This window comes from Lepidochelys kempii, chromosome 10 (genome assembly GCF_965140285.1).
Source record: "Lepidochelys kempii isolate rLepKem1 chromosome 10, rLepKem1.hap1, whole genome shotgun sequence".
Taxonomy (NCBI): Eukaryota; Metazoa; Chordata; order Testudines; family Cheloniidae; genus Lepidochelys; species Lepidochelys kempii.
The window spans coordinates 45,428,350-45,450,345 of NC_136389.1; the positions used below are offsets into that span (position 1 = coordinate 45,428,350).

The 21,996-nt window shown below is 48.3% G+C and overlaps 1 protein-coding gene across 2 annotated transcripts in view; it reads left to right on the forward strand.

Moving 5' to 3' along the window:
* The window catches only part of TRIP4 (thyroid hormone receptor interactor 4), a 51,281-nt gene extending 30,272 nt beyond the window's left edge, over positions 1–21,009 (forward strand). For both annotated transcript variants that reach the window (XM_073363226.2, XM_073363227.2), the window contains 2 exons: positions 13,761–13,863; positions 20,754–21,009. In XM_073363226.2, the coding sequence (XP_073219327.1) occupies positions 13,761–13,863; positions 20,754–20,821 (171 nt within the window). In that variant the 3' untranslated portion in view covers positions 20,822–21,009. The remainder of the gene's footprint in view (positions 1–13,760; positions 13,864–20,753) is intronic.
* Positions 21,010–21,996: the final 987 nt, after the last annotated feature.

The following is a 21,996-nucleotide window of genomic DNA, read 5'->3' on the forward strand; positions in this document are numbered from 1 at the left end:
TCGAAATGTTTACAGATGAGAGACTAAGGGCAAGTCTACACTAGAGCACTACATCCGCACAGCTGCACCGGTGCAGCTGTGCTGCTGTAGCACATCTGGTGAAGACGTGCTATACTAACGGTAGAGCGTTCTCTCTTCGGCATAATTACTCCAGCTCCACGAGAGGCGGAAGCTATATCAGCGGGAGAGCGTCTTCCACTGACGTAGTGCCGGTGTGGACATCGCTTAGGTCACTGTAACTTGTGTCGCTTAGGGGGGTGTCTTTTTCACACCCTTGAGCGACGTAAGTTAGGTTGACTTAAGCAGTAGTGTAGACCAGTCCCAATACATGCTAATAATCAGCCCCTGAACAAGAAATCAAAGGGAGAAAAACACAGGAACACAGTAACTGAAGTATACAGTATAAAATAGTGAAACGATACAGATATGTAAAGATGTAAATAATTTACTGCACAAAGCATCTCCGGAACATGTGAATATAAAATGAGTGCAAGTCCTAAGTATTTTATTCTAAAAGTCCAAAGTAAAAGTCCCACTGATGCAGTATTGCCAATCCCAAGTATTCAGAAATCATCAGATTAAAAAAAAAAACAAACCACCAGTCAGTTTGGAAATTTTATTTGCCTTCTGGGTTTTGAGCCTTTAGGGTACACTCAACTCATGTTTCAAGCTTTTCTCTGTAACCATGAATGTCATTTCCCCCACCCCCCTTTTTTTTAAAAGAAAACTGAGATTCTCATTCAGTTATCTGATCCCAAGGGCTGGGTCTTTAAGAACACCAAATACTGTGAGCCTCATGATAAAATTGTGAGATTTGGCAACATTTCAGAGGAGTTATCCTGGGGGAGCTGCAAAGACCCTCTCATGTTTCAGTTTCTGACTGTAAAAGTTTCCTGACACAGGGTTCAAACAAGAGGGTTATGTGTGAGAGGCAGTGGCAATCCACATGTGAGAACATCTGTCTGTTGGTGTGCGTGTACTTTCTGTGGGGGTAGGAATTCCATCTCACATCTCGGGTGATCTGTGTTTTGAAGATGGAGTAATGACGTTGTTTCTCACTGTGGCAGTTAACACCTTCTACTTCCTGATGAGAGTCTGCCAAGTTGCACATGTCTACCATTAAAAGGTCTCCACAAGGATTTGAGATTTGTTTGGAACTTGACTAGCCTGGTGCAGAAAGTAATGTATCTATGCCACAGCTAACAATTGTAGCCAGCATCCATGCCCTTCTAACTCAGGGGCCCACAAAATTAGCAATGTCTAAACCTGGATTGATCACGTGTAATCTAATTCCAGATCAGGTTGAATAAGGTCTAATTCTGGCTTGCAGAGACCTACAGATGTTGCAAAGAGTATGTTTATACCAGCCCTCCTGTTTGAGATTTCTCAGTATAGTTTTCAGGCAAGAGAGTCCTCCTCCAGGGTCTTGCTTATTTGTGACAAAGCAGAGCAAATTAGGAATACAGTTAATTTGGATTTTAGTTCTCCAGGGCCTTTAGAATTTTTCCTTATCCAAAGCTCTCTAGTTTTCAGAAGAGCTTGTTCTGATACTCTAGCTTCCCAGCATAAGCCAGCAGTTATAAAAAATTTACTGCTCAATCTGTTAAAATGCAGGAGAAATTGCCAGTTGATGATTAATTTAGGAACACATTAGCATGCCAAAAGGAACTGAATGTTAGTATTACAGCATTTGATAGAGGCTAGCATGCCCTCTTCTCTGGTTTCAGAGACCCTGGGGAAGAACTGAGGCTAAAGCTGAAGCATATGACTTAATTAATGGTGATTGTAGATTTAGCCTTTGCTACTATTTTAGCAAGCTAGTCAGTGGTTCGGGACTTAACTTTGCTCTCAAACACAGTCCACGCTCTATGGAGAGTTGAAACTCAGCTCCTTCTTGGTATTTGATTTTACTAATACTGACAGTAAAGATAAGGTAACAAAATTCAATTCAAACCTTCCTAGACTTCGGTGCTTCTAGAGTTCTTCCCTCCAGACTGCTCAGCCCTCACCCTCGATCTTCAATTTCTAGAGAATAAGTCCCAGCTCCCTTATTCCAGAGTGGGGTAATGAACCATCTGCTCTAGTGAATCATTAAACTTCACAAGTTTGTTGATGATACCAAGCTGGGAGGGTTTGCAAGTGCTTTGGAGGATAGGATTAAAATTCAAAATGATCTGGAAAAATGATGTGACATAAATTGGATGAAATTCAATAAGGACAAATGTGGAGTACTCCATTCCGGAAGAAACAATCAGTTGCATACATACAAAATGGGAAACGACTGCCTAGGAATGAGTACTGTGGAAAGGGATCTGGGAGTTATAGTGGGTCGCAAGCTAAATATGAGTGAACAATGTAACGGTGTTGGGAAAAAACGTGGACATCATGCTGGGATATATTAACAGGAGTGTTGAAGCAAGACACGAGAAGTAGTTCTTTTGCTCTACTCTGCGCTGATGTGGCCTCCGCTGGAGTATTGTGTCCAGTTCTGGATGCCACATTGCAGGAAAGATGTGGACAAATTGGAGAAAGTCCAGAGAAGAGCAACAAAATGATTAAAGGTCTAGAAAACATGACCTATGAGGGAAGATTGAAAAAATTGGGTGTGTTTAGTTTGGAGAAGAGAAGACTGAGGGGGGACTTAACAGTTTTCAAGTAAATAAAAGATTGTTACAAGGAAGAGGGAGAAAAATTGTTCTCCTTAACCTCTTAGGATTGGACAAGAATCTGCCATGAGGGAGGTGTAGGTTGCACATTAGGAAAAACTTCCTAACTGTCAGGGTGGTTAAGCACTGGAACAAATTGCCTAGGGAGGTTGTGGAACCTCCATCATTGGAGGTTTTTAAGAACAGGTTAGATAAACACCTGTCAGGAATGGTCTACTTATTACATAGTCCTGCCTTGAGTGCAGGGGACTGGATTAGATAACCTCTCGAGGTCCCTTGCAGTCCTACACTTGTATGATGAGAACCCTCTTAGCATTCCACAGCAGGTGGGATGTTGGGTTGTTTCAGGCAAACACTGCCGGCCTGCTATAAGGTCCTGCTAAAGACTGGGCCCAAAAAGTAAACTCTGTTCAGTGACATGGATTTAAAAGGCTAGGGAATTGCCCAGAAGTGAAAAATGATTGTGTGTGTGTGAGGGAGAGAGGAATATTTTAGCTGTTATTCAACACAGTTAATATAGTTCAAATACAGATGTGCAAGGACTACATGTACTTCTATAAGCCTTCATCACCATGTACTTAATACATTTCGTAACCCAAAACAGGTCAGTCTTTCCAAATCCATTTATAAAAATATCTGGATTCCACCAGTACATCCCACTCTGAGAATTGGTGGACTCGGATATAATTTAATCAACAATATCGAAAACAAACAGCATGCATCTAACAATTTGCTTTCGTTACAGAGCAACGTTAGGGGTCAAACCCAAGGCTGGGTGGGTTGAGTGATCGTGAGTGATGAAGTTTACCAGAGCAAGGAGTTGGGTGGATACATTAATTGTTAATTTCTAGCCAAGGGGTCTTTTTCTTAAAGGTGCAAAATTTTTGTAAGTAATGGGTGTGATTGTTTATGGCGTTAGCTGGACTCTGCAATTGCTTTTTTCCTTAACCCTTTCCTAACGGGGTTGTTGGAATGTGAATTATTAATTCCTTAGTAGTCATTTATAAAAGGACTTTATTCTGCTGAGAGAAACACTCCCACAATGCTACCATGAGTTGCTAATGTAGAAGCAAGCACTCTTTCCCCCACCATTCCAGTCCTGTTTTCTTCCTGCTCCCGCCTTTTGTCTGGCCATAAGAGAGGATGGCATGGAACAAGAAAACATGTGAAATGTACCTTTTGGCCTTCATACTGGTGAATGTTTTTCCAGTTTCTCCTGTTGGTCATCAGTCATCCAGCAAATGTGTCGAACCCATTCAAATGTAGCTTGCTTGGCTCACTGCGGGCAGGTGTTTTTCCAGGTAGGGAATAGAGATGTTGAAGGCTTAAGTGGCACTTGATCACTTGGCAGTGGTGAGCTTGGGAATTAGGAAAGCAGAGGAGGACGGCTCACATTCCAGGTTTTCTGGCACCCTTGCATCCTCCAAGCCTTCTGAGAACTGAGCAGTGTGGGTCTGTTCAGCATTTTAAAATCAAATGCCGTTCAACTAGTTTAAATGTTCATCTACCTTTTGAAGCCCCATTCCTATTAAATCATAATTACTTCCCCCTGCACCTTACACAACCAAGCTACAGGTTGTGGTGTAGATCTGGGCTGGGAACTCTGATGCAGAGAGCACCCCAGGAAAGCAGTGGTGCTTGACTGGAAAAGGCCATCCTGGAGAGAATGCAGCAGTGTCCCACGCCTATCCTCCCTCCTGCTTGTGGATCTGATTGTGCTCCGGAATAACGGAATACTGCACAAGCAGGCAGAGAAAAAAAGCGATACCTGAAGGGCATAGTTGTGGGAAGAAGGGGAAATGAAGGCAGCCTAGCAAAGCTCCTTGTGCGGCCCCATGAAAGGAGCTGGTGCCGCTTGCCAGCATATGATCCGCCAGCAGCAGATGTAAGCTCTCAAAAACAGCAGGGAGGATGCTGACTGCAACAATGCATCAAGGCTGTGGTTTGTAACCTCAGTGGTAAGGCAGTTAACTTTTTTTAGCAAAGACATTTTGATTGCCAAATCCATAACCATTAGCAGCTGTGGTTCTGAGCTGTTCCTTCCTCACTTGTTGCAGTCTAGACCGAACAGGCTTTCAAACGAAAGTTTGGCTGGCAGCTTTTGTTGTTGTTTTGTAATCTTCCTTTTCCTTCTGCCAGTCCTGAGTGGAATATCACTGATTAGCTGCTTTCTAGCCCAGCCTGCCTCAGCACTGCACCGAAGCACTTCCCCTCCCATCAGCCATATGGCTAATGCAGTGGCTTTGGACAGTTATCTGGGTTCTCGATCCCAAAGAGGTGGTAAATGGGGCATCAGTGATAAGAGTCCAGATCTCTGGCAAGAATACTGGATACTTTGTTTCTGGGCTAGTAAACTTGGCATTGAAGTTTGGCCTCCCCTCCTACGGATCGGGGAAGCTCTCTGCTCATCGTAATCAATAGACTCTCTGTGGAAGTGAGAAATTAGAGAAGATAGTGATGGATGGAACAGCAATCAGAGCAGAGAACATCTCTGAAGATGCAAAGTTCCAGTATCCCCCAGTGTGTTGTGAGAGAAACCAGTGTCTCAGGTGTAACAGTTTGCACTCACCTAGCTCCTTCAATCCAGTACTTTACAAAGGTGGGAAACTGAGGCAAGGAGAGGTGAAGTTCTTGCCCAAGGTGTCATGGAAAGTGACTAAAAATGGCAGCACCCTTACCGACAGACCTGCTCTCAGTGTGTGTTCGGCACCAGGGCTGCTGACTTTCTGAGCCAAAGGGTTTTCCCTTTGGTTTAAAAACCCCCTGAAGCCCTGCAGTGTCAAGTCTGGCCCAGGCACTGTGAACAGATCATGCATCTGATGAAGTGAGCTGTAGCTCACGAAAGCTTATGCTCAAAATAAATTGGTTAGTCTTTAAGGTGCCACAAGTACTCCTTTTCTTAGATCGGTCATTGAGTTCCAGCTGCTGGGTCAAATTCTGCCTTCAGTTACACCTGGGCAACCCTGTGGAAGACCTTGGTGTGGCTGAGGGAACAGTCTGGTGGACAGAATCTTGATTACTGGTGCTTAGGTATGAGCCAGAATGATTCTAGCACTTCTCTGAGCCCAGGCAGACTTCACAGCACTTGCAGTCAGAGAAACACACCTTTTGACTGGTAAATCACATTTCCTCTGTGAAGCCAGTGAGATGATAACGGAACCCCAAGAGGCCATTCTTAGCTTTGCTTTTCAGACTAGAGCTTCCCTCGAGCCTCCTGAAGACAGTTTCAAGGACAGGGGATTTTCAAGATCCCGGAGAAAAGCAACGTTGGAGACTGTGACTGGCCAGGAACAGGATGCTACACTCACGTGCAGTGCCTGGAACAGGAACCTGGCTATGCTGTATGATTTACCTAAGGAATAATCTGAAAAATCTAGCATTCTGTGTAGGGGTTGTTTGGGATAAGAAGCATCTGGCATTCTCCTGCTTCCAGGCCCTGCAGCTAACAGCTAGAGAGGGTTATTCTGAAAATGATGCTTTAAAGTTGAAGCTTGATCTTGCAAAAGGACATTGACACACACAAAAAATGGATGATCGTTGGAACTTTTGTTTCCTGTTTGCCCTGTTGTTGTTCTAGCACCATTATTTTGCATGGTGGAAACCCTGCCCTGGAGAGTAACAATCAACGCCAGATGAACGCCGCCCATACAGATAACATTTCTCATTTAAAACTGGGCATTTCCAAGTCCAGATCCCTTCCCTGGAATGGCCCCCAGAAGCCAAGCTGCTCCATCACTAGACCAACACTTCGCCTTTCTCTGTTTTTCATCAGATGCTCTCAAAGTGGCTTATGAACACTGACAAATGGCTCTGGGTTTCAGAGGTGGGGAAGGTTGCACAGTGGCACAGCTAGCAATAGATCTGGGATCTCCCATGCTACCCACTAGATTGTACTGAAGTTGTTGCTTGCTGCCTGTGTGTTTTTGCCCCAGTCCTGGCCTTTTGGAGTACAAAAAAGCAAGGGGTCTAGATAAGTATTGGTGTAATTTTACTGGTCTCTAGTTGCTTAGGCTGCCTCTCAGCCATTGGTCACATTTGTAGTGGGGTTGGAGAGCAGGTTACAAGTGCTGGCATAAATGCCACTGTTTGGCTGCGGCTCCCATGCTCCTTGCCAGAAACTGCTGAGAATTTTTTTTCTCTTTTGGAAACCGCTACAGCAACATTTTCTAGCTGGATGGTGAGCAATTTCCCTCAGGAGAGGAGGCGAAAACGGCTCTTTAGTAGTTAATTACCTGTTATGTTAGTCTGACAGCGATGAAGCTTATGAGGCATGAAAAAAGAGTGGATCCGCCTTTCCCACAAATCTCACTGAAAACTGGGTGAAGTAAGTTGCCCGCTGGCCAAGCATGCTCCCCAAACCTCCCCCAGCTGTCCTCGGTCACAAGCACGCCATTCAGCCCTCGCATTCCTCTCGCAGGGAACGCTTTGCTTCCCAGCCTCCTGACGTGGGGACAGCCAAGTGGCTTCTCGCTCTAACTCTTGGAGCAGGCAGCACAGAGTATGGGGTGTTTCTGCCTGCCACAGATGGCTGATTTATTGACACACAGGCCCCGCCGCAGCAGCCCTATGCTCTTTCCGAGTGGCTGAATCACTGCCAAGACGTTTTTGAACTAGATTTCATGGGGAGAAATAACCCAGCTCTGATGTTAGCACATGGGCTCCGCTGGCCTTTATTCCTTCCAGACAGCCTTGCTTTCTGGCGTAGCCTCTTTTATTTTGAAGCACTGAGGGGAGATGAAGCCCAGACCTCAAGATGGCCGCCTGGATCAGCAGCGGGTGACAAAGTTTAGGTTTGTTTCTCATTCTGGGCCCTGATAAGGAAAGCTGTCAATGCCATTCAGCTGTTTCCATCATTAGCCCCTATCCCCTCTGTATGCCCACCTTTCTCTGGTACCCCAGGGCACTCAAACTGGCTGCTTTGGCACCTTACCAGGAGTCTGAGGACCACCCCTAACATCCATGGGATAGAAGAGATGGCAGCTGCTCTCAGAGACTGCAGGTCCCCGTGTGCAGTTTTCTCCACCTTGATTCAATCAGCATGGGACCTGTACAGCTCCATATTAAAGGTGGCAGGCTGCACTGCAGAGCTCTGTAGGCCGGCCTTTCTTTAAGACAGGGACAAGAAAAGAACTAGGCTTATTAACACATTATTTTTATACCTTGGTCTTTTCTGGGGCATTTGTTTATTTCCTTCTGCTTTCCTGTCTGAAGACCTCAGTCAGACCAAAAGAATAGCCTGAAAGGTCACTAGTAAAACTCCTTGGGAAAGGTTTTGCTCCCTGCTTTGTTCTCTGGGACCTCTGCTCCATCATGAGTTGTGCCTCTGTTTTCTGATAGGATTCAGCCACACCAGGTCTCTCTCAGGGTGCGTCTACACTGCCCACCTTACAGCGTGGCTGCGACAGCGCCGTGCCGCGGGCAGTGTAGACGCGCCCTATCGCCGGGAGAGAGCGCGCTCCGCAATAAGAAATAACCAGCCCAAACGAGGGGTGGTAGCTTTGTCGCTGGGAGCGGAAGCGCTGTCTGTCCTGGCACTTTTCAGCACTAAAATTTTTGTGGCTCAGGGCGGTGGGTTTTCCACACCCCTGAACGACTAAAGTTTTAGCGCTGAAAGTGGCAGTCCAGACGCAGCCTGAGTGATCTGTGCTCTCCTAGCACTTTTCTTATCCTTGGTTGTTTCAGTTCTGCCCAGCTTGGTGTGTGACACCTTTCAGACAGGCAAACTCAGCACTGTAGAGCCAGGGACTTGGAGGTGGGGATAGGGAGAGCCCCATTCAGGCTAATGACATGGTAATGGTTTACAGGCTTCCAAGGAGCTGTGTCCAGCCCTCCTGCGCTGGAATGGTAATCAGCTGGAGGTGGGGAAGTGGGGGTGGGGGAATACAAGGAGAAATGGGATGAGGGAGCAGGAATATCCTCTGTAAAATAATATGAAAATTCAAATATTCTAGTATGAGAAGGAGATGGGAAAAAATCTGAATGGGCTAGGTCGTCTATTGTATCCAGTTTGTGCTGGGTGCAGCAGAGAGAGGGAGCTGTGAGGGGCTACTCTGAACTCTCCCGGTTAGTAATAGTCCCCTGGGAATCATCCTCCTGCTGAAAATAGCTGGAGTGCAGTGTGCTCCAGTTGTGTCTCCTCTCAGGTGGGCTACAGGAAGAGTGGCATAGGAGCCAGTGGCATCAATCTATGCCTGCTGGCAATTCCTGTGCCAGGGGAATCCCAGCTTGAGTGGTGCAGTCAGTCTTTGCTTCCTTTATGCTGCTAAACTGCATGAGGGAGCAGAGTAGGCCAAGAGTATCTGACCCAGTGTTTATTGCCAAATGTGTTATGTCCAAGCATCTCTGGGGTAATCTGCACACCCCCTAGCTACAGCTATTGCTCTCAGTTCCTCCCCTTCCTGGCCTCTTTCAGGGTTTCCACTGCTCCCCTGAATTAAGATAAAGTGCAGAAAATTGTCGTTCAGTTAAATTTGACTGGATGAAAATGGCCCCCCATGGAACAGGCTGGTCACTGCATGCTGGGGAGAGGTCAATAGCAAAGAGGTGGAAACATTCAGTGTGGTGGATTCCATCCTGATTGTTTTGGTTGTGTGGAGTGGCTGATAGCCACCTGCTGTGTGTTCGGACTTCTGAATCCATAGGGAGTGTGGGAGCTGTAGGCAGCCTGCCTTCTGTGGAGCTGACTAGATAGCTGACTTCCAGCTGGTACTGAAATGCTGCATTTAGCCTCAAGCTCTGTCTGTTTGTTTAGCAGGAGAAAAGGATCTCCTTAATTCCTCCTAGTAACAAACTCAGGTCCCCCCAGTGCTCTTGTTTAGACTGGGGTTTGGATCTTTCTGGTGTGGTGGAATGAGCCAGGAATTCCTGGCTTCTGTGCGAGTGGCTGTGCTCATCTAGTCCTAGTTCATGTTTGGGGTTTCAGAGTAACAGCTGTGTTAGTCTGTATTCGCAAAAAGAAAAGGAGTACTTGTGGCACCTTAGAGACTAACCAATTTATTTGAGCATGAGCTTTGTGAGCTACAGTTCACTTCATCGGATGCATACTGTGGAAAGTATAGAAGATCTTTTTATACACACAAAGCATGAAAAAATGGGTGTTTACCACTACAAAAGGTTTTCTCTCCCCCCACCCCACTCTCCTGCTGGTAATAGCTTATCTAAAGTGATCACTCTCCTTACAATGTGTATGATAATCAAGTTGGGCCATTTCCAGCACAAATCCAGGGTTTAACAAGAACGTCGGGGGGGGGGGGTAGGAAAAAACAAGGGGAAATAGGTTACCTTGCATAATGACTTAGCCACTCCCAAACTCTATTCAAGCTTAAGTTAATTGTATCCAATTTGCAAATGAATTCCAATTCAACAGTCTCTCGCTGGAGTCTGGTTTTGAAGTTTTTTTGTTGTAATATCGCAACTTTCATGTCTGTAATCGCGTGACCAGAGAGACTGAAGTGTTCTCCGACTGGTTTATGAATGTTAACACTTCAATCTCTCTGGTCACGCGATTACAGACATGAAAGTTGCGATATTACAACAAAAAAACTTCAAAACCAGACTCCAGCGAGAGACTGTTGAATTGGAATTCATTTGCAAATTGGATACAATTAACTTAAGCTTGAATAGAAATTGGGAGTGGCTAAGTCATTATGCAAGGTAACCTATTTCCCCTTGTTTTTTCCTCCCCCCCCTCCCCCCCGACGTTCTTGTTAAACCCTGGATTTGTGCTGGAAATGGCCCAACTTGATTATCATACACATTGTAAGGAGAGTGATCACTTTAGATAAGCTATTACCAACAGGAGAGTGGGGTGGGGGGAGAGAGAACCTTTTGTAGTGGTAAACACCCATTTTTTCATGCTTTGTGTGTATAAAAAGATCTTCTGTACTTTCCACAGTATGCATCCGATGAAGTGAGCTGTAGCTCACGAAAGCTTATGCTCAAATAAATTGGTTAGTCTCTAAGGTGCCACAAGTACTCCTTTTCTTTTTGTTTGGGGTTTGCTATTCGCTGTGTTTGAGTCCACTCATAGTGGAGAGGAGAGACATTCCAGTTGCCTCAGCGAAGTGGCAGGAGGGCTCAGACGTACAATCCAAGAAAGGTAACGGGGTCAGATAAAGAAGTTACATATAACTAAGCAAAGGGTAAAAATTTCCAAAGGTGACTAGCACTTAGAAACCTCAGTCCCATTGAAAGTCAGTGTGAGTTAGGTTCCTAAAGTGCCTAAGTCACTTCTGGGGGGGGAAATGGGACTTTTGCTCCTAACTCACTTATGCACTTCTGAAAACTGTACCTTTGTGTTCTACTGCCAGCATCTCTGTCAGACAGCGCAAGCTGAAAAGCAAAAGTAGGGGAGCTAGAATGCTCGGCGGTAGAAGAGACAACTCAGAAGCGTGGCAGGATATATATAAATGGGATTCTCTAGTACTTGGGATCTGAATTATTCAGGAAGGACAGATGAAGTTGTAGAAGTAGGGGAGGGCCACTGCACCCACAAGATTCCATAGTATCTGGTGAGATAGCAGTTCTGACTACAGAGCATCATGCATCATGACCCGATTGGTACAAATGCCGAGTCAAAAGAATACAGACATATATCAGTTATATTGCGTGCCCCCAGGTCAGGCTACAGATAGCCCAAGAGGTGGAGAGAGGACAACATGCTTGCTCAAATAGCAATAATGAGGGGCTTCAGTTAGTTGATGTTAGCTGCTCCAAAGATGTTTATGTCCCTAGGAGTGGTGATCCAGCAGAGTAGGTGATCATTCATGCCTTGGGTCCACCAGATTTAGCAAATAGCCTTCTCAATTTTGCTCAAGTGCATTTCTAAATTGCCACTTCAGTCATTGGTGTCTCTCTCCAGTCTGACTGGTCTCGTAATTTGGTTGCAATCTAAAACATCCAGTAAGAATCAGGGTTCACTTAGGTAACTTATTAGCTTTACTAGTTCTCTGATCACAAATGTAATTGGTGAACAGTGGGGTGCCCCCAACCATTGCACAGTTGGGGACTACATTGGCACTTTTCTCAGAGCCTCAGGTCTGTACACTGTGTTGGTATAAATCAACTGAGCTGGGCCCAGTACACAGATCGACAAAGCTCTATTGATGCCTCATCCACAACTCTCCCGAATGGATTCAGGCTCAGGAAGCCTTTACACCATTCCTGTGTGCTGCTTCACACCATGCTGCCCACTGATGTGGCCTGAGCACCTCTTCTTCCATCCAGAACGCACACTAATAGCCCAGCTTGACAGTGTGCAACTAATGGGACATCAGCATGGCTGAGAGAACAGGGCATCGTAATGAACAAGGCAGATACAACTGCTGCTGAACTGGCAAACGGACCTCGGAATTCCACAGAGGGAAATCTCACAGTCACGGGAGGTAGAACCAATCAGATGAGAGGGAAGCTTTGCCTAAGTTCTCATGCCTGCAAAAATTCCTGCTGGCAAAAGGTTATGTTTCAACAAAACACTGCCCTTTTCAGAGTCAATGCAAGGAAAACCAAAGCCCTTGAGCCAGTGAATTGTCAAGGGCAGTCTCACGCCTTTGAGTTTTGTAACCTCCATGCTGCCATAACGGCCCTACTGGGGGATGTGGGAAGAGCACACAAGGTGAGGTTTAAGGATGGGTGTTGATTACTGTTGGAATGCCGCGTGTGCATGTGCGTTTGTGTACATGTACAGTTATGGAAGCCCATGAACAGACTATACTTTCTCTAGCAGTCTAGCATTAGAGAGGTTATTTTACCCCTGTAGTTGGCACTGATGCTGGAATCCTGTGTCCAGTTCTGGTGTCAACAATTCAACAAGGATGTGGATAAACTGGAAAGGGTTCAGAGAAGAGCCAAAAAAATGATTAAAGGATTAGAAAACCTGCCTTATAGTGATGGATTCAAGGAGCTCAATCTATTTAGTTTAACCAACAGAAAGTTAAGGAGTGACTTTATCACACTCTGTAAGTACCTACATGGGAAACAAATATTTGGTAATGGGCTTTTCAGTCTTTTCAGTCCTGAAGCTTGAGGATTGGTAACCCTTGAGACTGTATCCTACCAACTTGTAACTGCAGATGTCTCCGTGTGTGTTAGTTTTTACTCATCTAGGAACTTAAACACACCTTCTGAACATCAGTGCAACTAGACTAGTTGCGTCCAGACAGAGCTTCAGTGCATTCCCTTTCTTGGTGAATCCTTCCTTTTTGGCTAGCAAGAGAAGAGCTCTGTTGACTGTGTTTCCTGTACAAATTCCCCAGATGTTTTCATTGCAGTGAAGTTGCTTTACATAAGTTCCTTCCAGAAGATGCCCTGGATTTCAAAAGGAGAAAACAGTTCTTCTCCCCAACTGCATCTGGGTGCTGGCTCCTCTTTAAACTGCAGACCTGCTCCTAGAGTCACATTAGTCTGACGGTATGTCTGCACTGCAGTCAGAGGGGTGACTGCAGCATGTGTAGACATACCCAAGCTAGCTTTGATCTAGCTGGCTCCAAGAACAGTAGTAGTGAATCTGCAGCAACATGGGCTGCACAAGTCTTCCTGGGACCGTGGATATGGACTGAAGCAGCTAAGCCATGCTGCCGTGGCTATCTAGATCAAAGCTGACTCATGTATGTCTACACATGCTGCAGTCACATACCTGGAGTTAGAATAAACTCCTTGGAAGAGGGGTCTTGTCATTTGATGGGTTCAGCAAACCATTACATATACCAGCAAGATTCTGTCAACAACTCCTCAGAAGCAGAAGGTTCTCAAGACGGGTCCATTCTACAGCAAGAATAGGTCTGATTGAATAGTAGTGATAAAAGCGATTCAGTTAAACAGGTTAAACTTTGTGAATGGATTCAACTCTTATCTGCCAAAGCTGGCGTTTATCAGACGCAAGCCCAGCTGATATCAGAGCCACCCAGGGTTTGCCCCTAGTGTAGTTTTTAAACCTATTTAAGTTGGTGCAACCAATGTGTTTAGACAAGCCCTTAAATTCTGAATTACCTTCTCATGCCACACAAATGTTCCTGCCCGCTGTGCTCTTTTTGAATCTAGAGCTGCTCTCGCACCCGCTGCAGTTTGTCTAAGGCAGTTTGTGTTTGTTCTTTTCAGTATCCTGAGTTGAGCCAGGAGTCTGCGTCTCCGTTCGTCTATGTCTGCACTAATCCCCAGGAGATGATCGTGAAGTTTCCCATGAAAGGAAAACCCAAAATCTGTAAGTCATGGCACCCCACAGACACACCCCTCTCTCCCTTTCTGGCAGGCTATTGTCAGTTTTTGTCCTCCAGCTGTGCTTGCATTCTGTGTAGCTGTTCACAGGCTTTGATCCATAGGTGTTTGTTTAATAATGCAAACACATCTGTAGTAGCTTCCTCTTCAGTTCCCTTATCCCCAGCCGTTGCTTCCTTGAAAACACATGACTTCTCCCTTTCCCTTGCTAAGGCTCCTAGAGGCTTAAGACTCATCACATGGAAGTAGGAAACACATGTTTGCAGTTGATCTGTTTTTGGCACGACCACATGGCGCATGGCTGAGGATGCCAGGTTGTTTGATTCGATGATAAACCTTTGTAGCCAAAAGCATCCCTTCAAATAGGACAAGTAGCAAACTTACAGATCCCACCATGCTAGCCATGTGCATGAAGGGAATGGTGTCTCACTGGTACAGGGATAATAGCACTCCTCTTCCACCTTCACAGACCTCGATTCAAGTCTCAACTTGCCATTAAAAGAGAACATGGCTTAGATGGGTCTTAGGCTAGTCCCTAGTAGACACTTGTCTGCATCACAAAATTGCCACCCAGTTTGGCTTGACTGGCTATCAGTATGGGACACCCAGGAGTGAAATAGCAAGAGGGTGCAGGTCTAGGCCGAACTATCTTGGCAGAGCTGTGAGGGACGCTGCAGAGCATCTGTCCACTCTATGCTTGCTAGTGTTGTAAGTCCCTTTTATGAGCAACCAACCATTCGCAGCTGCTGGTTATTACTGCCCATCCCTGTAAAGAGAATGGAAAAGGGGTGCAGCAGTTGGGGATCCTGCAGTCAGCTCTGGCCTTATTAGCATCATCCCCACTTCCCAGCCTTGGGAAGGGACCACACATGGTTCCAGGGGATGTGAAAAATTAATTTGACAGGCTCAGATCAGCATAAGCAAAACTAGTCTCTGCTCTTTGTTTCGCTAGCTGATCACTAGGTCTTCTTTCGAATTTGCAGTGTGTTTCACTGGGAGTAGTTAGACTCAGAAGCAGCAGGGTTTCTAGGGACTAGTTAACCTCCTCTGACGTACAGTCTGGAGTCTTTTCTCTCTCCATTGATTGAGAGGAACGTTTCCCTCCCTGTGGCTTTAGTCTGCCTTTCATTGGCTGTATGCGGACCGTTCTCCCCCACCGCATGTTTCCAGGGGGCAAAGTGGCTTTGTTTGGTTTATTTCCTTTTACGGGCACCGGCATCCTCATGTGGAAGGTGAGTGCTCTAACTCCTTGAGCAGCAATTCTGGTGGATGTATGTGGGAGTGAAAGGAGCTGTTTGTAACAGGGGCTTTTTGTGTTGCTGGAACATCCTTACAAGTGTGATTTATTTTGGCATCAGCTGCCTGACCCCAAGCCTGTCCAACCCTTCCCCTCTCTGATTCATTCTCTGCCCACATTCCCCGCACCTCCCTCCATCAAGCCACCTCTGGCAAGGAGGCTGCAGGGTGCAGTGGCTGAGTGGAATGCTGATGTGCTCTGTGCAGTGTGGGCAGGGGCTGACTGCATCTCCACATACAAATGCCAGCTGCCACATCGTGTCCTTTGTGTTGTGACAGTTTCCTGCTTGAGAAGGGAGCAGTTTAACAGACTGGAAGGACGCCAGCTGGGCTTGAGGGTGTCTGAGTGTCCCACTCCCACTGCTGGCTTTGCCTTCCCTGACTCCTTCTGCACAGGATCTGTCATCAGGGTAAAGCAGAGCAGCAGCAGCCGTGATTCATGTTCCCCTTCAGCGGGGAGACAGTCATTCCGGGCCAGGCAGATGATATTGGTGACAAGTGTGGGAAGGAGTAGAGAACCTTTGAGCTTTCACCACAGTAATGCACTGTCATAACAGAGGCACGCTTCAGATCGGATACAATCAACCTCAAAAGCATAACGCCTCATGAGCCTTAAAACAAGGCCCTGAGTACGGGTCACTTTAGCATCCTCACCTGAGCACACTGACTTGCTACAGGGTCTCCTGTAAACCTCACTCAGCCAGGGACCCAAATGCCTGGAAGCATTCTCCCTGGAAACGAGACCCTAGTTTGATCAAACAGAAATGGGGCTTGTGCAGGAAAGGCTCCGTCTAATCCGTGTAGAGATCTGATCCTGATCACTGTGGTGTCTAAGTGCCTCCCAGGGGGATACAAATAGCAATAGCAATCTCTCTCCATCCCCAGATTGGAGAGGAAATAGCTCCATTGCTTGTGTGTGCTTGGGCAGGCGGTGTGGGCAAAACTCACTGAAGGAAAGCTGAGTTGGAGAAACACATTTTCTCTTAGTTTTGAGTGTAGGAGGCCTGTGCTCATCCTTAACTCTTGTGGCAGTGAGTTCCACAGTCTAGGCCCAGCTCCAGTAGAAGTCCTGCTGCCTGCATTCACGAGTTTCCCCCTGTTGGTCGGACTTTCCAGTAGCACGCAGCTGTCCAGGAAGCTTTGGGCTTCAGACAGCAGAGGTTGCATGTGGGGCATTCCGTGGATTCTGGAATGTGAGATAGAAAGGCATTTAATGACTTGATCAAGTTTTGAGAGAACCGGACTCCTGGTGCCTGTTCTTCGCTATTCACCTTTGACTTGTGCTTATCTCTGTCCTCGCTGCAGGTTACCCACTGGCTGACAATTTTTTAACTAGCTGATAGTGCTGGGTGTTTTCTTATCAGCCTGGTTTCTGGAGATAAGGAGAAGCAGTTGCACTTGGGACTAGTAAATGAAGTTGGTGCCAAATGTGAAGCCAAGATGTTCCAGGCTTGGCAGAGCTCTTGGCCATGTGAGATGGAAGCGTGTAGCTAAGTTTGTAGCTCCACTGCCGTTCTTCCTCTGTGAGGAGCCCTCTGTTCGGTAACACGCTGGTCTGACATGGGAGGCTACTGGGCAGTCCGGCCACTGTGAGCTCACAACTGCTGAGACGTGTGGTGGCTAATCACGCTTTCCTTTCAGCCAGAGGTGACTCTAGGGCTGGGACAGCTGTTAGATGTGGCCTGTCACCAGAAGGAGAATGAGGGCAGTGCAGATTCCCTACAGCAGTAGATCCTCCCAGCCCATGGCCACTCCAATTTCCCAAGCATGGTTTCACCTTGCTTCTGGCTCCGGTGATGGCTGCAAACCCTGGCAGAGGTGATCTGCGTGCTGGATACTACCATCAGCTGCTGACACCTTTTTGCAAATTCCTTTTTGCAGAAAAGTCCGTGCATCCCTATTCCCGGAAAGCTTCTGCTGGAGTGTAGATTGTCGCAGAGGACTGGCCAGACAACCAGACTTAGCCCAGAACCTAGGCCAAAGGAGGGGAAGCCAACTTCAGGGAGATTTAGGGTGACCTGAGAGAGAGAGGCAGGAGGAGGAAGCCTCTGGGATTTGATTCCTCCCATTATCGGTGGGAGGTTCTGAGCAAAGCTGCCTGGTGTGAACAAGACCTCTCATGGTAGCCATGCATGTAGGTTCTCGCTGCTTTGGGCTGGAATTAGTAGGCCAGTTAGCCCAAGACACCATTGTTCCTTGGGCAGGCGCAGGGTTTATCTCTGGGGCGAGGGGAACTTCACCAGCCACTCCAGCACAAACCCAAGCAGCTTGCTGTGTTTTGGAGCTAGCCCTGAAATGTTAATAGCTAAACACATGGAAATGCACTTAGGACGGAAGAACCCCATGCACCGCTACAGACTAGGGACCAAATGGCTTGGCAGCAGTTCTGCAGAAAAGGACCTAGGGGTTACAGTGGACGAGAAGCTGGATATGAGTCAACAGTGTGCCCTTGTTGCCAAGAAGGCCAATGCCATTTTGGGATGTAGGGGCATTGCCAGCAGATTGAGGGACGTGATCGTTCCCCTCTATTCGACATTGGTGAGGCCTCATCTGGAGTACTGTGTCCAGTTTTGGGCCCCACACTACAAGAAGGATGTAGAAAAATTGGAAAACGTCCAGCGGAGGGCAACAAAAATGATTAGGGGACTGGAACACGTAACTTATGAGGAGAGGCTGAGGGAACTGGGATTGTTTAGTCTGCAGAAGAGAAGAATGAGGGGGGATTTAATAGCTGCTTTCAACTACCTGAGAGGTGGTTCCAAAGAGGATGGATCTAGACTGTTCTCAGTGGTAGCTGATGACAGAACAAGGAGTAATGGTCTCAAGTTGCAGTGGGGGAGGTTTAGGTTGGATATTAGGAAAAACTTTTTCACTAGGAGGGTGGTGTAACACTGGAATGCGTTACCTAGGGAGGTGGTGGAATCTCCTTCCTTAGATATTTTTAAGGTCAGGCTTGACAAAGTCCTGGCTGGGATGATTTAGTTGGGGATTGGTCCTGCTTTGAGCAGGGGGTTGGACTAGATGACCTCCTGAGGTCCCTTCCAACCCTGATATTCTATGATTCTATGAAATGCGGGCAGCTGCCCCGGCCCGAGAGAGCCCCCACTGCTGAGGTGTAGCTCAGCTGCAGCAGCACGGCTCTTCCAGGGGGAGACACAGCTGGCCGTGTATGGTCCCATTTCCCAGTGGACATGCCCTTGTTGCCTGGAACAGTATCATACGTGTCCTGGGATGGTACCTTGATTAACCCCCAGAAGGGAGATGGAGTAACCCGGAGAGTGGAGTGCATGTCAGCTCTGGCTCCTTGGCCTGTTCCCCAGCCCCTCTCCCAGTGCAGTTCTGCCTGTTGTGTTCCTTGCACTCCAGGGCAGGGTTTGTTTCTTTGCTTTTAAGGGCGCTCATGCCTGCAGTTGCTATTCGACCAGGTAACTGCCCTTTATCTACCAGTCTTCAATAGCACCTGTCCTAGCCAGAAGCCCTTAGCTGCTCGCAGACAGGCTGGTAGAACTGCCTGACATCTCCATGCTGCTTAGAGCTCCCTCTAGAGGCAGCCACAAGCACCTGCGCCTTTGTGCCGCGCCTCTGAACCACAGTGGGCATGCTCAGTTCTGCCAGTCGGAGCACCGCTGGGACAGCCGCTTATGTCTGCAGGCAGACGGAGCTGACCCCACGGATGGCGCTAATGAGTTACTGCTGGTTATGGATGAGCGTGTTTAAAGTCAGCTTGTGCTGTGACAGAGCTGAGATCAGTGCAGGCTGCTTCCCCCTGACGAATTGCTCTGTCTGTGGAGCAATGGTCAGGGGCTCTGCAGCACATTGATTAAGGAATACAAATGGCAGCGGAGAATGTGTACAGCAGCTATAAAAGCCAAAGACAAGCTCTGTATTTGCAAAGGGTGGGACCCGCCACCATGCAGAACCCTGCGGGGCGGGGTTGTGACTCTACACGGTGAGATGAATGTTAGTGCGAGGGGTGGTGCAGTCCTGGGACCAGGGAGGAGGGGGCCTGGGGTAGACAGCATGGCCTTGTTCGGAGGCGCTGTTGTCGCCCAGCGCTGAAGCTGGCTGGTCAGCAGGGGGAAGCAATGCTCATTCAGAGGAGCCAGTCAGTGCTGGGGAGTGAGAGAACGGTTGCCATTCAGGCTGGGATGATGTCGTGCATCCTCCATCAGTCTGACAGGGATCAAAGAAGATACGTAGAGCCATCAACCCCGTGGCCCTCTCTGGAGTGAGCACGGCAGCTTAGGAGGGCTCCCTGTTTCTCTCCCGCTGTTGCATGGTGGGTGGGCGGGCGGTGGAGCTAAGTGCGCCTCCCCTAGAAAGCAAGGGCAGAGATTGAGACCATATGGGATTATCCTAACTGGTGGTGGTGCCCCAGGTCGTGGAAGGGTCTCAGGGCACTGCCCTGGGCGGGGCTGTCAGTGTGATATGTGATGATGTACCGACCCATTTGTGTACCACTGTAAATTTGCAGTGGGCACCCTCCTCTCACCTCCAAACAAGGGCCTCCATGGCAGGAGGGAAACCAGCCCTTGCCACATGCATTGCTTTGGAGAGAGTGACATGGAAGGGAAGACATGGATTGAAAGTAAGGGGAAAGAGGGGGATGGGCATGACCCAGGGAGGCAAACATTTGCCCCTGCACTCTGGGCTCCAGCTTGCTCCCCCACAGTGCCTCTGCATGAGCCCTTGGCCTGAATAGGGTCTGTGCTTCAGTTACTGGATCAGGTTTGTTAATGGCCTGCCCCTGCCTTCATGCTGGGGAAGGGAAGCTGGAAGCACAGTGCCTGGCAGGCTGGGAATCATGGTAGAGCCTCTGTCAGGGCCATAGCCCGTCTGCCAGCAAAGCCCAAGGAAGGCAGTGTTGGCTCTGGGTCCTGCTGCTGCCAGCGGGGTGCAGCTGTCTGTGAGCCTGCTTGTTCACAATTGCTGGCCCGCTCTGCTTCCAGGAGGGAGGCGGGGCATGCTAGAGATGTGCTTCCCATTAGTCCATTCTGGCTGCAGCCCAGAGAGGCCCCTTGGCTGGGCTTTACACTTGGGAGCCCTGCAGGCTTCAAACTCTGACCTCTCCCACTTGGCAGTAGGGCAGTCATGCAGGGCTCCAGTCTGCTCTGCTCTGCTTCTTCAGGTCACTGCCCTCATTCAGCAGGGGCTCTGCTCTGACGGGGCCACTGGGCCAGCACACAGGGATGTCTCTCCTGCACAGAGTTTGGAGAAGATACCTGGGTACGAATGTTTCCTTAAAACATGTCATGTCACACCAGTGAGCAGCACGATCTGTTTCTTCCCAGCAGCGGCAGGAGCAATGGATGTTAATTTCCTCTCCTCTTTGCTGAAACCCCCCCCAGGATTTCTTTTCTGCATGGTGCACAGTGCCTCCCCTCTCTCTGTGTCACGCCTGCAGAGCGAAGCGATGAGTTTGGAAATGCCTGGCTTCTGAAGCAGGATAATTGAATGTGACAGGAACACACTAACTAGGAGACCTCGCTGCCTCCAGCTGATTTGCATTGCAAATGATGCTTAAAAATAAAGTGATGAGATGTTCTGTTGTTTTTTTTCCCTTTCTCCCCCCCTCTACAGGGAAACTGGATTCAAAGATTCATCAGGGAGCAAAGAAGGGGTTAATGAAGCAGAAGGAGATTGTTTGAACTCCCCACCCACCAGGAGCCCAGCCCAGCTGCTCTTCCCCTGCCTGGGAGCAGAGAGGAGGTGGAAGGTTCTGAAAGGCAGGTGCTTCCAGGGGGACGGAGAGGAGAGCGTTGTTAAAATTTGACTGTTGTATTCCAAGGCCATTAAACGAGGAGAGCCTTGTGCCTCGCTCTCTACGTGCACAGAACCCAGTCAGTCTGGCAGCTTGGAGTTTCCGGGTGAAATCCTGGGTCTTAAAAGACCTCTGGGGCTTTGGCTGCAGAGGCTGGTCTGATGGCAAGCTCAACGGAGTGCTGGCATCTGGCTCCGTCTGCTGGGGCATGGCACTCAAAGCACGCCCCGGACTGGGTCAGAGGATTCGGAAACAGGCCAACGTCAGCCAGCAGCTCCGAGCTGGCTCAGCCCTGGCGGTGTCAGTCTCCGCTCCCTGGGCAGCTAGGGGATGAGAGACTGTGACTCCAGGTCCATTGGCCAGAGCGGGTCAGGCACGTCACAGCACCAGGCTCTCAGGAGTTGTGCTGCAGCTGCTCACAGAGAGGCTTTGGCAGCAGTTCCTGCTGGAGCTGCCCAACGCCGCCTTGGCATGCAGTGCGCTCTGTTATAGCAGGAGACATACTGGTCAAAAAGGAGCAAAGTAGGATGGGGCTGAATGTCATAAAGCCGGGCCGGGCCCCTTCCCCGAGCCCCATCCCTGCCTCTGCCGAGCGCAGACCAGAGGAGGAGCTGTGGGAGGGGAAAGGTGAACTCGCTGCTCTGCCCCCTCTTGCTCAGAGCTTTATTTGCGAGGCTGCTCCCCTGAGCGATTAGTAGCAGCTTTTGGCGTCTTCAGCAGCTGGCCAGCCTTCAGTCTCTGCTCTGCTTTTATTCCAACCAGCTGCCTGCCCGTGAGAGCTGGCTTGCCTCCAGTAGCTGCGTGCATGACTTGGAAAAAAACCGCCCCCTGTGTTAGGAGTAAGATTGATTCTCCCTGTCTTTAATCCTTCATATTCAGCATCTCTGTGTAGTGACATGCCTCTGTGCGTTGGTGCTCACTGGGCTGTGTGCCTGCCGTGCTGCGTTGCTCCAGGCGCCTTTTCAACACGGCCTAAGTGTTACTGATTCCCAGCCGAACTTCCCCCCCCCACATTCCAACGACGACAGCGCTAACCCGGAGCGATGTCACTTCGCATCGCCA